At 49.0% G+C, this 14,836-nt stretch overlaps 1 protein-coding gene across 1 annotated transcript; it reads right to left on the bottom strand.

Annotated features, from left to right (window-relative positions):
* Positions 1–238: 238 nt before the first annotated feature.
* Positions 239–4,557, bottom strand: LOC144110950 (uncharacterized). Its single transcript, XM_077644025.1, has 2 exons — positions 3,205–4,557; positions 239–2,716 (listed from the first exon to the last, which is right to left on the bottom strand). The coding sequence occupies exons 1-2, from the start codon at positions 3,318–3,320 to the stop codon at positions 1,861–1,863; spliced, it is 972 nt and encodes a 323-aa protein (XP_077500151.1). The 5' UTR covers positions 3,321–4,557; the 3' UTR covers positions 239–1,860.
* Between the last annotated feature and the right edge of the window lie 10,279 nt (positions 4,558–14,836).

Genomic DNA, 14,836 nt, shown 5'->3' with positions numbered 1-14,836 from the left:
GGGTTTGAAAACTGGTGTTGCAGATTATAGAATGTTATATGTCGATATTTGCTGTGCATGCCGTGTGAATGGCCGACCATGTTTGTACGGCCTGTATTTTAAAGAGAACAGTGCGCCAAAATTCTCTTGTCCAAGACTTTTTTGATCATTTACATGCTTGAGGAAATCAATTTTTAAATCCCCCCCCCCCCCCCCCGAAAAAAAAAGGCTAGATGTCAGGTGAACCATTGAAGCGTATGTCCCCAAATGCCACAAGTCCACAAATACCAATTGTTCATTTTTTTATTAAACGGCACCCTCTCAGTATCTTGTGTGCCATTTGCTCTCGCAGTTTTGTAGTAGGCCAAAATTTCAGAGCTGGAGCATGGGATAAATACTATATAACTTCAGCAGGGAACAAGCATGAAAACTGCCAAACTTTGGCATACACAGTCGAAGACCAGCAGAGCAATGTCGCCAACAACTTGGGACAAACAGCATATATAGGAGCACAAATTATAGTGAGCTACACAATATGATAAGGCTAATCATACAGGCAGCACTAAATAAATCTTTTGTGAAGAATTTTCTGTGACGCCAGTTGCAGAGAATGAAGTCATATGGGTCATGTGGTCTTAGAGAGAGGAGGCCACAAGGCACTTAAAAACCTCGGAATATTTATACATAATAGATAAATCAGAATGCGAGTTGAGACAGCAATGAAACAACGCACAAAGCACGATATGCACAAGGCAGAAAATGATCATAATTATGAAGACTTTGAACACATGACTAGGAACGATGGCAGTTGCTGATGCTACATACAACATATATGGCATCTTACTATCACAAGTGGCTCAGCGGCTACGGTGCTAGTGTCTCCATAGTCTCTGTTGCTTTATGACATTCGAACTCAATAATACGATCATACTATCACAATGTCACAAATAAAATAAAAAGCAACTGCAGCACAATAAAGCAGGAACAAGTGAGTAACAAGTAAGAAAAATTTCAAACACGATGATAACTGGCACGCAATTTTCTTGCTCACGTTTCATACGTCTGGAGCCGTGCTATTGCAGTAAAACCTAGTCCCGGTATTCACACAGTAGAGGAGACACCCAAATGAAAACAACGCATAACACGGCATAAAACACACCAGACATGAGTAATATTATGTAAAAAATGACCAACAAAGCAATGTTGCACAGTGAGAACCTCATAAAGTAGAGAGGAAGAAAGGACAAACAGTCATCTGGACGTTAAATATTTCCGTAGTTCTTTGACACGGGCACTTTTGCTTAATGCAAAGCAGTGACATTGAACACATGCATGGTATAAAGATAGGAAGAAGATGGCTGCACAGTATGAGAGAGCACTGAACAAAGGTTGAGCGGCAGCCTCAGTTCGCAAGCCGAGCCAACGTTTCGACAAGGAAACCTGTCTTCGTGTTTCAGCTGACACCTGAAAATTCGGGCAGAAACTATTTCACAATGACTTTCGATGATAGTGTGACCAGCATCCAAGCGTTATCTAGATGCCGTAGCAACACCCGGATAGAGAAATCCTCAAAGGAGGCAAGTAATGTTGTTCACATTAAATGGAAAACGCGCTGCAGTGGCGCACTGGTTATGGCGCTCGACTGCTGTACCCAAGGATGCGAGATCGTATCCCGGCCGCAGCGGCCGCATTTCGATCTAGGCGAAAAGCAAGGCGCCCGTGTGCTGTGCGATGTCAGTGCACGTTAAAGAACCCCAGGTGGTCGAAATTTCCGGAGGCCTCCACTACGCCGTTTCTCATAGCCTGAGTCGCTTTGGGACGTTAAACCCCATAAACCAACCAACAAACATTAAATGCAAAAACTCTGCAAAGAAAACAGTATTATTCCAGCTCCTCAATGCCACTCAATTCAGAGCTGGACTCTTCAGACGAGCTGCTTGAACTGCCAATGGCGAAAACTACTGGGTCAACTTCATCATCGAAAATTATATCCCTTTCCCAGGCTTCATCCTCAATGCGCTCAGCATGTGCACAAAATTTTTGCCAGTCTTCCTTTGACACATGTGCCAAAGCCTGAGGCAGAAGCTCCTCAACTTCAGCCAATGTGAAAGCTTTGTTTCTTTTTGCTACGAATCCTTTCACCATGCTCCACACCTGCTCAATCGGATTAAACTCGCAATGGTACGGAGGCAGACGCAACACTTCGTGGCCATGTTTTGCGGCAAGTGTGTCGATCGCATACACAGTGTGTCCGCTCGTCGTTATTTTGCACAAATCGAGCAACTCAGCTCGTACCATGTCTGTTGACCAGTATATACCCTTCCTTGTGAGCCATGCCTGGATTTCAATCTTCCGAGTTGATGTCGTTGGTGGCTTTTCGAGCGCAACACTATGGTAAGGGGCATTATCCATAACAATAATGCTGCTGTTAGGAATGTTTGGCAGCAGTTTGCTTGAAAACCACTCCTCGAAGTACTTGCCGTCCATCTCGGAGTGGTAATGAGCTGAAGCGCCCTTCTTGGCTCTGAAGAAGTCGGCAGCACCGCTCACAAAGCCTGTGAGGCTACTGCCTGCATGAACGAGGATCACGCGGCCTCCTTTCCCCGATGGCGCTGGCAGACCTGTAGTCAGGCCCCTAAGAAAGGCATCTTGCGATGACTTGACAGTGCTGTCCTTCCACACATGTTGCCTGGTGTGGCCAGCATTGACCCAAGTCTCATCGAGGTATACGATGCACCTGCACGGGGAGGCAGATAAAAATACCGATTGAGTTTTTATGGTGCACCTGCACGGGGCGGGGGGGGGGGGGGGGCAGAACAAATATCGCTCGAGTTTTTGTTGTTATCAATGTATTCATCATAGAAATATAAAATATCGCGTATGCAATTATTACAAACTTTTGAATGGCTATTAGAATCTTCTTCAATTCGTCATTCGAACTGAATAGTGCCTATTGAAAACACAAATTATATATGTAATGCTTTCGAATAATCGGCACCAAAGTGCACGGACCCGGAGAATAGAACAAAGAGCGAGAAACTAATTCTTCTTTGCAACATCCGCGATTCAGTGTCATCGCTATTTGATTCGTCTTTTATTTTATTTTAAAAACAGTATTAATGATTTCACAAAATGAGCGCATGACGTACACAGCTAGGTGCGATGAAGGTAGGCAAATAATGTAAAAGTCGCTCCCTGAACGATCATTAAAAACGAAGCGCTTACCTCCCTTGGCTCCGGAATGCTTTGATAGCTCTGAGATACCGGCGCCGCCAGGCTACTATGTCGGATCGCTCCTTGAGTGCGAGAGTTCGTTTCCTTTTTTCGAACTTGAAGCCCATCTCTTTCAGCAACCTCTACAAGGTGGCTTTGCTCATATCCGGCAAATCGTCATCTCCGTTTACTTCATGCAGGATACTGTCCAAAGTCGGTATTTGTCTTTCGGCATACATACGATGCAACTTGAGCCGGATGGCGTTGACCGTAAAGCTGTCGTACTTCACACTGCGGGAGCTTGATATTGCCATCCTTTTCGGTCTTTTTTGCGGTGATTTTACTCCGCCAGAAAGACCTTCTTTCTTAAACCTCACAACTGTCCGAGGGCTCACTCCGGTCATCTCGCCCACAATTGCGTGAACGTCACGCACAGTCTTCTCGGGGTGGAGCTTCCTTATGCTTGCGTAGACATTAACTATCACCGCCTTGCAGTCTTTAGAAAACTTTGGAGACTTCACCTTGGAAAAGAGGCGAACAGGAGATGTTTTCGAAGTCGAAGCGGGGGAAGAAAACAAGCGAGCAGGTGACAGCGACGCCATTTTCACAAACAGACCTGCCGGCTCAGCTGCGAAAACCTGATACAGCCGGCCCCTGAGAATACGAAATATCTGCGTCACTAGGTTCTGGAAAACATAAAAGAAAAATCAATCTATTTGCAAAATAAAACACTTCCATCGGTCTACTATAATATCAACTACTGTTCACTTTGCTTGTCAATTCATTTCTATTTTTATTTTTGACGCACTATATTATGATGCGGACGAGGATCGCAAACAGGCACCGTCGCGTTGGCTGCGTAGGCAGCTAAGTATGAAACGGAGTATAGTTCCATATCACAGCGACCATCCTAACCGCCTCGAACCTATACACGTCGTTGATCTGTGAGAATGCGGGGGAAGTTTCAGCCCACGGGCGACTACGCACCTCGGTCTCCAGCTAAATTCGACTGCCTTGGTCGCGGGAACCAGACCCGCGACTTTCCCGCGTCCTAGCAATGAACCGACACCAACACGCCAGATTAGCCAGGGGCGTTTAGCTCGAAGCGGCCGAGCGCCGCGGCAGAACGCGTGCTCCGGAGAGAAGAGCGCTGCAGGGCGCACGAAGTTATCTCCGTCTGCACCTGTTCCGCATCCCTGCTGGCTAGGCACCGGCAGCTACGGAAGATCCGGCCAGACGTCTGCGCAGAGTCGAGTTGCGCCGGCGGCGCGTTCCAGTAATTCCCCCAAATAGAAGCTGCCGGAAATACCCCGACCGTATACGCTCGCCGCGAGCAGTGTTCGGGGGCCAGAAACCCGGCGGCCTGGCGCCGCTCCAGCTGCAGTGCACGACTGCGCCAGCCAAGAACTCGAGCCGAGGCCAGACGGCCCCGCGTCGCAACAGCGAGACTTGTCGCTCTGCGGTGCGGCATTCCGCGCTGCAGGGCTGTGCCAGGGCCAAGGCTCACGTTTCGTGGCGTGCAGCTGAGAGATAGATAGATAGATAAAGAGGAGGAGGGAAAGGCAGGGATGTCAACCAGAAAGGGGTTCCGGTTGGCTACCCTGCACTGGGGAAGAGGGATTAGGGGACTAAAAGGAGGAAGGGAGTAGAGAAAAAAGGCATAACACACACACGCACAACGCTGTCACAATTTGTCACTCAATCCAGTCGCTCTCAAGTAGGCAAAGAGTGCCTTGTATGCCTTGAGGGCAGTCGACTGCTGTGGCCACTGACCGAGGATCTTTTGCTCTGTTAATGGGCGAGGATCGAGGCGGTCCAGGGCACAATACAGTGTATGTCTTGCACTCGCAAATGCAGGGCACTCACAGAGAAGATGAGCGATGGTCTCCTCACAACCACAGCTCTCACAGACAGGGCTGTCGGCCATCCCCATCCGGAAAGCATAGTAATTGGTATATGCAACACCGATCCATAAACGGCATAACAGTGTTGCGTCGCGACGTTCTAAGTTACGTGGAAGACGAAGGCGCAGTTCAGGGTCCAGTGCCTTGAGGCGGAGGTTGCAAAACTATCCCATGTCAACGCTGAAAGTGTGAGCTCCAGCGCCAAAGGGCGAAGCCCACACGCAGCGTCAGGTCTCGATATTGGGATCCTCACTGGAAGTCCGTCGTTGTGAGCAGAACGCGCAGCCGCATCGGCCTGGTGATTACCGTTAATACCACAGTGTCCTGGCAGCCATTGAAAAATGATGTCATGACCTTTGGAAACGGTGCCGTCGTACAGTAGACGGATCTCAGCAACAAGTTGCTCCTGCGACCCGCGGCGTAGCGCAGCTTGCAGGGCTTGAAGGGCTGCTTTAGAGTCGGTGAAAACAGTCCAGTCATGTGGAGGTTCTTGACTGATGAACTCTACCGCAGCCCGTAAGGCTGCGAGTTCCGCACCAGTTGAAGATGTTGGATAGGTCGTCTTCACTTTCATGAAGATGGATCTGGCCGGTATCACCACCGACCCCGCAGAACTGGTCGAGTGAACTGATCCATCTGTGTAAATATGTATGCGGTGACTGTGGTAAGAATGCAGGTGATTCAATGTCAGTTGTTTGAGAGCGGGCAGTAATACACCAGCTTTCTTTGTAATGCCAGGAATATAGAGGTGAGCTCGGTCTTGACGCAGGGGTGAACTGCGATGGAAGATATGCGCGATGGGCTTCAATGACTTTGGCGAATGCAGTACGCGGCCTAATTATTGGGAGTGTTGCGAGGTGATGACAGGGAACCCGTGTGAGGTGACGAATATGTGTTCTCATGGTGTCAACAGCAATGTATGTAGTAACAGGATGTTCCCAGGCAACAAGAACAGTTGCTGCTGTTGATGCACATTTAGGCAGTCCAAGATAGATACGGAGAGCTTGCGCTTGCACACTTTGAAGAGTCTTGATATTTGTTTTTCTAATGCAACTGAATATCGGAAGACTGTACCGCATGTAGCCCAGAAATAGGGAACGGTACAGTTGTAGCATCGAGCGCACTGATGCGCCCCAGTACTTTCCCCCGAGGAAGGAGAGGACGTGGACAATCGAAACTAGTCTCTTTCTCATGTCGTAGATATGTGGACTCCACGAGAGGTTCCTGTCGATGACAACACCAAGGAATCTGTGGCTTCTCTCATAGGGAATGACTTCGCCATTGATGCGAATGGTGTAACGTGACATTATTTTGCGTGTGAACGCCACAAGTGAACGCTTTTCGGTCGAAATGTCCAGGCCCTGCAAGCGAAGATAAGATGTCAATATCGATGCCGCTTTTTGAAGTCTTGCACGAACTTGAGGACGGGTAACCCCTGATGCCCAAATACAGATGTCGTCTGCATATACCGAGATCTGAGCAGATTATGGCAATACGTCGACCAGGCCGATAAGAGCAAGGTTGAAGGGAACTGGGCTCAGCACTCCACCCTGAGGGACTCCGCGCGAATTTCGGTGTAAGGACGTTGGTCCGTCCGCAGTCAAGACAAAAAACGACCTTTCTGATAAATAGCAGCGTATCCAGCTGAACGTGCGGCCTCCGATCTCAGCAGCTTCCATTGCGTCCAAAATGGCTTGATGCGTTACGTTGTCGTACGCGCCCTTGATATCCAAAAACAATGCCACGGTCAATCTTTTCAAACTTTTGCTGTGGTGCACCGACGTTACAAGGTCAACCACGTTGTCGTTAGAAGAGCGGCCCCGTCGGAACCCAGACATGAAGGTTGGATAAATCGGATATCGCTCCAAGTACCATTCCACGCGTGTGAGCAGCATTCTTTCCATGACTTTGCCGACGCAGCTGGCGAGTGCAATTGGATGGTATGATGAAAGGTCGAGCGGTGATTTCCCCGGCTTAAGAAGTGGAACCAGACGACTGGTCTTCCAATCATGAGGAACTATGCCAGCAGTCCATGACTTGTTATATGTGTCCAAAAGAGCCCGTCGAGCTTCTTGGCTAAGGTTGGCAAGTGCGGAGTACATCACACCATCGGGCCTTGGTGATGATGACCTTCTACAACAAGCCAGCGCAGCATCAAGTTCTTCCATGGAGAATAGTGCATCCATCCGAGAATCCCGTGAGGGTGGAACATGGTTGTAGTGCAGCGTTGCGCCTGGATTCGGAGGGCCTGTTATTCTTGCGCAGAAATCTTCGGCTACCTCAACCACACTGCGCCTTTGGTGGAGCGCTACGGATTTGAACGGATAGCGCTGTTGAGGGTACGTGCGAAGACCCCGAATTACACTCCAAACGCGTGACAAAGGCTTCCGTGGATCAAGTGTTTGGCAAAATGTCCTGCACCGTTGTGTTTGCAGTGCCTGAATTCTGCGCTGAATCTTCTTCTGTATGCGCCTAGCATCTCTTAGGTCTAGGCACGACTTTGTGCGTCGGAATCTGCGCTCTGCCCTGCGCCGTTATGATCGCAGTCGCTGCAATTCGAAATCAAAATCGGTGTAGTTAGCGACATGGTTAAAGGGGCAGGTGGCGTGTTCCATGGCCTCCTTAATTTTTTGTTCAAGACCGGTAGAGAAGCCCTCTGCGCAAGCAGCCTCCATAAGTAATTTAAAAACTGTCCAGTCAATGCGCTGCGTACACGTGGCTGGGGAAAATGTGGAATGGCCGGTAATAATCAGATAGGTTGGGATATGGTCGCTGCCATGGGTTTCTACATCCGAAAACCATCGGACGCTGTTAGCAGCTTCTATAAGTCACCCCTCGTATATAGGTCGGGCTTCCGTCATTCAGGTACTAGAGGTCATGGTCAGAGGCGAAGGACACAAGCTGTCTTCCCCTAACGTCCATCCTAACGCCTCCCCACATGGTGTGATGAGCATTGAAGTCACCCATAATAATCCACGGAGCAGGTGTAGCTGCCATCAAGCCACTCAACCTTCTGGCGTCGAAACGACTTGATGGCGCCAAGTACACCGCGAGTAGCGTAAACGTCAGGTCACGGCTCTTCACTCTCAAGCAAACGTACTGATTGTCTTCGTTCGGAGGAACTGAATGTTGCACACATGTAAGTTCACGTCGAATGTAGACGATGACTTTGCTGGATCTGTTGCACGTGGGTGATGAAAATGCCTCGCAACCGGATATTCGCAAAATTGCCGGGGTCTTCGGTTCACAAATCACAAGAATGGGGAAGTGATTCTCGTAGACGTAGTGCCGTAAATCGGAAATCCGGGACTGGAGCCCACGAGCATTCCATTGGAAAATGAAAGCTTGCTTGACTTTCTTTTGAAAATACAGGTCCGAAGGAGCCATGATGCCGTCTACTGTAGAGCCGCAAGAACTGGATGTAGCGCGTCCAGCACATGAAGTGCGCTATTTGCTGCTGGCGTGTGTAGGCTGGAAAGCAGAGCACGCATGGCATTCATTAGTGTCGTGAGCATTGCAATCACTTGCATATCTGGGCCATCGCCTTGATCGTGCCTGTTGGCTGGATCAGTCGTAGGCGCTGCACACTGCCCTGAGTGCGCCAACATCCCTGACGCAGTAGGCGTAGAAGGCTTTGGCAGTGGTGGCCAAGTTGCATCTGAGGAAGCAGGCCCAGCCTCACCAAGCGCCGGGTTCCCTTGATTTGGTACGGTTTTAGGTGGAGGCGGACAAGCTGAAGTTGGGTTTGGGGCATTGTTGTCAAATGTGACTGCTTTCTTTGACGACCTTCGGCGGCGCGAACAACGTCGTCGTCGCACCTTTGCGGCGGCTTGTTTGTGCGTAGAATGGTCGTGCACCATTTGCTTCAGTACAGCCCGCTCGGTATTTAGACGGGGGTAGTCTTTCGAGGAAAAGTCATGAGAGCCGTGGCAGTTGGCGCACTTCAAGGTAGTCGCGCGGCAAACATCACCGCTGTGTGACTCGGAGCATCGCGGGCACACGATGGAGTTGATGCAGACGCCGCTCACGTGGCCGATCCTCATGCACTTCCTGCATTGAAGTGGCTTAGGCACAAAAGGTCGAACTTGATGACGAAAGTGCCCAACCTTCACGTACGATGCAGTCACCCTTGAAGGTCAGCTTGATGCGTGGAGATCTGCCTAACCGCTGAACTTGAATGATGGAAATGCCGTCGGTTGCCGGCTTGATCAACATGGCTAAATCTGCATCACAGATGGCGACGTCGACGTTGTAGATACGCCAGCCGTAGTGCCGCTGTCCTGGAGAATAAGGGGGCGTACACTGATGTTGCCGAGTTTTGTGATTGCGGTTAAATTCTCTAGTGAACTTCGCTCCACCACATCAATGGCAATGACGTTTTTGAACGGGTTGATTCTGACATGTTTTATGCCTCCCGGTACGAGGCTCTCCAGATAAATAGAGATGGCTTGCCTGTTCAGCAGGTTCAAGTTGTCCGTTGAGTTCAACGGCACAAACAAGGCTGTATGCGCTGAGGAACTTCGCGCTGTGATGATCGTTGGCGTTCTTGATGAGGACACCGTTGACGTGCTCGATGAGGACGATTCGGCTTGTCTACGCAGTCTGCGCTTGGCCTTCTTGCTAACAACCGGTATGAAACCGTCGTCGGCCGAGGACGAGGAGTCTTCACTTGGCACCGAGTACACAACAGTGCCCTGGCTGCTCGAGTCAGTCTGGCGGTGCAGGCGCTTCCTCTGGGCGGCTGCTGCCGACCCACCGGGTTCCAATAGAGGCACAGCAGCCTCCACTTCCATCGCCGTGGCAAAAAGGGAGCGGCGCCTCCCTATTTATAGCACAAATTACCAAAAAACTGCACAGACGTGAAGGCAGCGTTCTGATACAGAACAACTTCGTCTTCTTCTCTTCTCGGGCTTCTCCGCAGCTGAGAGCGTCGCTGTCGGGACAATTGGATATGCCTTTGCCTGGCGGTGGCTTCCGCGGGAATCGGCTGCGGATTCTCGTCACCCGAGCCGACGAGTCGGGAACAAAGGAATAACACACTGAGCGAACCATTTTTATCCCGGAAAGCGTATCAATTACACTGCCGCGCTTGCTGAACAAAATGCGGACAAACACCGTTTCAGATCCTGAGGAGAACGATTTCGCGGGAATAACCTCACTGTTGCATGTTTGAGTGCAATAATGCATGCCTTGTAGCAATGATCTTATTGCGCTTTCTTGTCGCGCACAGATTGCTGTTCTGGTTGTGCACGTTTAATGCGAGAGCATTACGAGGGTCACGATGTAAACTGTCCGTCGTCTGTGCGAAGCCTCCACTCGCTAGCTGTCCCCCTCTCCACTTGTAGGGGAGGGGAGGGAGGGGGAACATGACTACGACAACAGCAGGCCTGCGGGCGGAATTGGCAGCCTCCCGAAGAACAATCTGCGCAAAAAATGAGGCTTGCGGAGTTATTCGTCCAGAAGACGATATAGGAATCTAAAGATAGAGGGCTCACCCCCCTAACGTTTCAATCAGTCGGTCAATTAAGCAATCTTTATTTTAACATCGTGGTGTTGAGGGGGACACTAATAAAGCCAAGAGAAGGCTTGACGAGGAATGTGGCTCGTGTACAAGGCGTCAGCGGTTACAGCGGTGAGATGCAAACAGAAATGTAAAAATGCGTGAATTTCAAAATTATGACATCATAATCACAATAAATACACCTTATAGTAATTCTTTATTTCAAAGCCATAATATTTCATAAAAGTTGTATGTAGGCGCATCAATGAACAGTACAGAAAAAAATAACTTGAAAGGACAATGGTATCCTTTCAAGCTCATCTTGTTATTTAAGTAACGCAAAGAATTTAAGAATTTAAGTAACGCAAAGAAAGAAAGGGACTGACAGAACCGCGAATCGCAACTGCAGTCACTGCAGTGTTATGCCTCACTGCCTCAGTTCAGTTAGCGTATCGATCGATCTGGCTGACGCGCTTCACTGGCATCGTAAGATAATACGATTACATGCAACACGGCCTCTGGGCCATCCACAAAATCCGCCGTGCTTTATGCTTGTTTTTAATCGTTCATTAGAAGGAAGCTCAGTTTGCAAAGATCAACGTTATCTCGTTATATTCGCTTTGGTGACATGAAATTCCTCGCTTAAATTACGGCGTCCTTATAAATAAAGGTTAGATGGAAGTTAGGGCTCCACTCGTTTTTTCTTCTTTTGTGTGTGTGTGTGTAGGTTCATATTTCAAGCCCAAACATACTACTTCAGCACTCCCACAGACCGTTAAAATGGAGGCGAAGAACCCATACACTCTGTTAGCAACAACACGTGCTGCGGAGGATGAGCGGGTCTCAGGAATATAATTATCTGGCACATAAATTATCGGCACTGTGAAGCGGTGGAATTGTTGGAAAAACGCTGACGGACTGCTCCTAGTGATTTTTAACTAACGTCGAGTTTCACCGGTCTGTCGGTAGCAATGGTTCTTCTGTTCAGGAAGCGCCCGATGTCTTCAGGTATACTATCTGCGTCACCGAAAGCGTTGGGGACAGATTTTGACGATTCGAGTCTACTTTGCGCAGTTCTGCATCGTTTGCGGCGTCTAAAGATGGCAGAGTCCAACCCAGCGCACCATTCGAGCAGTGCAGTGCTGGTTCTGTGTATGTTTACAGCCGGCGGCAAAGTGTTCTGCAGTGAAGAGAAAGCGCGGAGCAATGCTGAGGTTGAACACAGGGACTCAACTTGCAAAATTAGTTTGCAAAATGAGCGCAAAGTCTGGGTCAGTTGGCGTGGAATGACCCAGCACTGAATTGTCAGGGTCAACTCTTCCGAGCCGCGTCTGGTAAGGTGCCCTCTACCTGTTGGGCCGGTCGAACATCTCCCGCGGGACCGCTGAGAAAAGAAGCCATGCGGCTACGTACCGGCCAGACCGTGTCACGTGTACCGAATCAATTACGCGGAAGACTGCTTGCCGAGCAGTCAGCGCCGCTGATAAGACCCGGTAAAAAGTGTGCATGACATGCAATAAATCGACGTGAAAGCGGGCCACGTAATGAGGAAAAACGATGCGATATAGGCACGGTATATTCAGTCTTGCGGTGTGGCGCCAACTTGAGATGTGGCTGGTAATGCATCATGGTGTCCTCTCGGAGGGAGAGAGAGAGGGGGGGGGGGAGGCTTCGCGACCCGGAGAGCCTGGACGCACAGCCGCGCTTAGCATGACCTATAGACAACGCGGTGACGGGGACCGTATATATATATATATATATATATATATATAAGTTGGTTGTAGCTTGACATGGTTTACGCAAAAAAGTGTATAGGCGTACAGCTCCAGTGCCATTTAAAGTCCCTACCTCTAGATGGCGCTTTTCTTGTCCGCAGCTGTAGTGAGGTTGTTCAGGAACTTAAAAACGGAATGCCAGGAGCACAGTGGGCTTTTTCGATTGATGTCAATGACCTGTATTATTCCATCCCGCATATCGAAACGTTGATTTCCATCAAAGACAAGATTGCATGCACTGGCGAACTACCATTTCAGGACAAAACAGGAATTAGTTGTGATGATTTCCTAACACATTTAGAATTTTACCTTTCATCGACTGCCGTTTTTTTCAACCATCAGTTGTATGTTCAGCGCGATGGTGTTTGTATTGGGTCATCCCTTGCACTTACATTGAGTGACATTTATTTATCGTGTGTTGACAAACGTGTCAGTGACCGGCTTTTATTGACCTCTAACGTTGTTAGGGTATTCAGATATGTGGATGACTACCTTAATTGTGCTAACCGATCACGTAGGTTCAAAACCAAGCGCCACTTATGAAAACATTGTCACCATTTTCAGTAGTGAATCCAAGGGGCTTCTCTTCACTCAAGAACTTCCCCGCGATAATAGCCTTCAGTTTCTTGGCCTGAGACTTTTGTTTAGGCAGGACAGACATGTTGGTTGGTCCTACAACCCCAGATCGTGCAAAGAGCTACTCCCTTTCGGTAGTGCACATTCCAAGCTAATCAAGCGAGGACTCGTTGCGACATGCCTGAATGCAGCCTTGGAAAAATCTTGCCAGCATGAGATGGCACTAAGCTTTGATGCGCAAACTGAATGCATTCACCAAGCCGGGTACCCAAAACACCTCATCACGAGTATTAGTGAGAACCTTGTAAAAAAGCGCAAGGTGGCGTCAAGGGGTGAACAGGCTCAGAAAGACAAGGACAAAGAAAAGAAACCGACGGTGGTGATTCCCTATATTCATCGGCTTTCGCACAATCTAAAGAAAGTAGCCAGCAGGTATAAGGTCAATGTGGTTCTATCTGCTCCTTGCAAGCTGTCGCGCGTGTGCACTTTGAACAAAGCAAGAAAGGTTAGGCAGTGCCAAACTAATCACCAAATCCGCGCCACTCTTTGCACTACTGACGTTGTGTATGCTGTGCCTCTTAGCTGCGGTCTGGAATATATTGGCCAGACAGGTCAATGCTACAATGAAAGAGTGAGGCAGCACAAGATTGCGATAAAAAATGGTTATGGGAGCCTCATGGCCACTCACTGCAAAAGCTGCAAGTGTCGTCCAGGTTTTGAAAACACCAAATTCATCGCAAGGTCTAAAGACAAATTAGAGCGTGAAATCATAGAAGCTTATTACATCAAGCAGAGGGGTCATATCTGCATAAGCAAGTCATCTGTCTCGCTCTCAGAAGAAGAGATTAGGTTTCTCAGTGGGTCATTATCAGAGTTGTAATCATTGCTTGATCCTTTTGGCACGTGTTCCTATGCTCTGTCACTGCGTGTTTTTGTTTTGCTTCTATCTTTGCCTGCTGGTGTGGTTATTAAGCGGTTTTTTTCCATGAATAAACTTAGTTGGAAGTTGGCGCCTGTCCTGTCTTGAGTGTGCTTGTCTTCGTCTTTTAGCGCCTGTACGCTTTTTTGCGTAAACCATGCTATTCCCCTCCCCTTCCCTCCCCAAAGAGTGACCTTTATAGGTCCACCCCTGTGATCCACTCTGCAGAGAGCCGTACCATTTCGGCTGGCAGACGGATCCAGGATGCAGTTTTTCACAGCCCACACTGCTTCGTGAAAGAATCTCCGGCCATGCCTTGTGTGTCGCAAGCACTGTGCGCGACTGCACACGTGCCGAGCACGTGCTATTGCACGGTCTACTTACTAAGTGCTGTGCATTCGTTACTTTGTACAAGCACTTCTAAGACGCAGAGACTTCAACGTTACTTGCATAAAAAAAAAGGGCGAACGCTCTAAAAAAAAAAGAACATTCACGCATAATTGCTTGCGTGCAGATGTCAATAACGAGCTCAAGTCGCAGAGTAATTGTGAGCATTCGCGTACCATCCTAGCCTAGTAATACTTTGCGGGCTTCAAGTAATGGCATCGAAAAGCAGTTTCAGTGCCGCGAGGCATACACCCCGGTGAGCCGGCAGGCAATGCTGAACAACCTGCGCTTCGTCTGCTTTCGACAAGGGCCACTGCGCTTTATTAATTAAAGGCACGCGACCCGCGTGGAGAAAACACTCCACGAGCGGTGCAAAGAGCCCCGGCCCTTTTCTGACGCCTGCAGGTTCGCCGAGCTCATCTGCGCGGAAGAATTCAGTATGCAGCGATGAGGTGATCGCGAATGCAGACACTAATACACAACTGCGGACAAGGTGAGTGCGTTGTGAAGAGGGGGGCATAGAATTACTGCGCAAGGCAAAGGTGCACTTAATTTAATGGAGGGCACGCAGGCCGGTTCCGCT

This window comes from Amblyomma americanum, chromosome 1, assembly GCF_052857255.1.
Source record: "Amblyomma americanum isolate KBUSLIRL-KWMA chromosome 1, ASM5285725v1, whole genome shotgun sequence".
In the NCBI taxonomy this organism is placed as follows: Eukaryota; Metazoa; Arthropoda; class Arachnida; order Ixodida; family Ixodidae; genus Amblyomma; species Amblyomma americanum.
The sequence above is the reverse complement of the archived record's forward strand: the minus strand, read 5'-3'. Positions and strand labels throughout refer to the sequence as shown.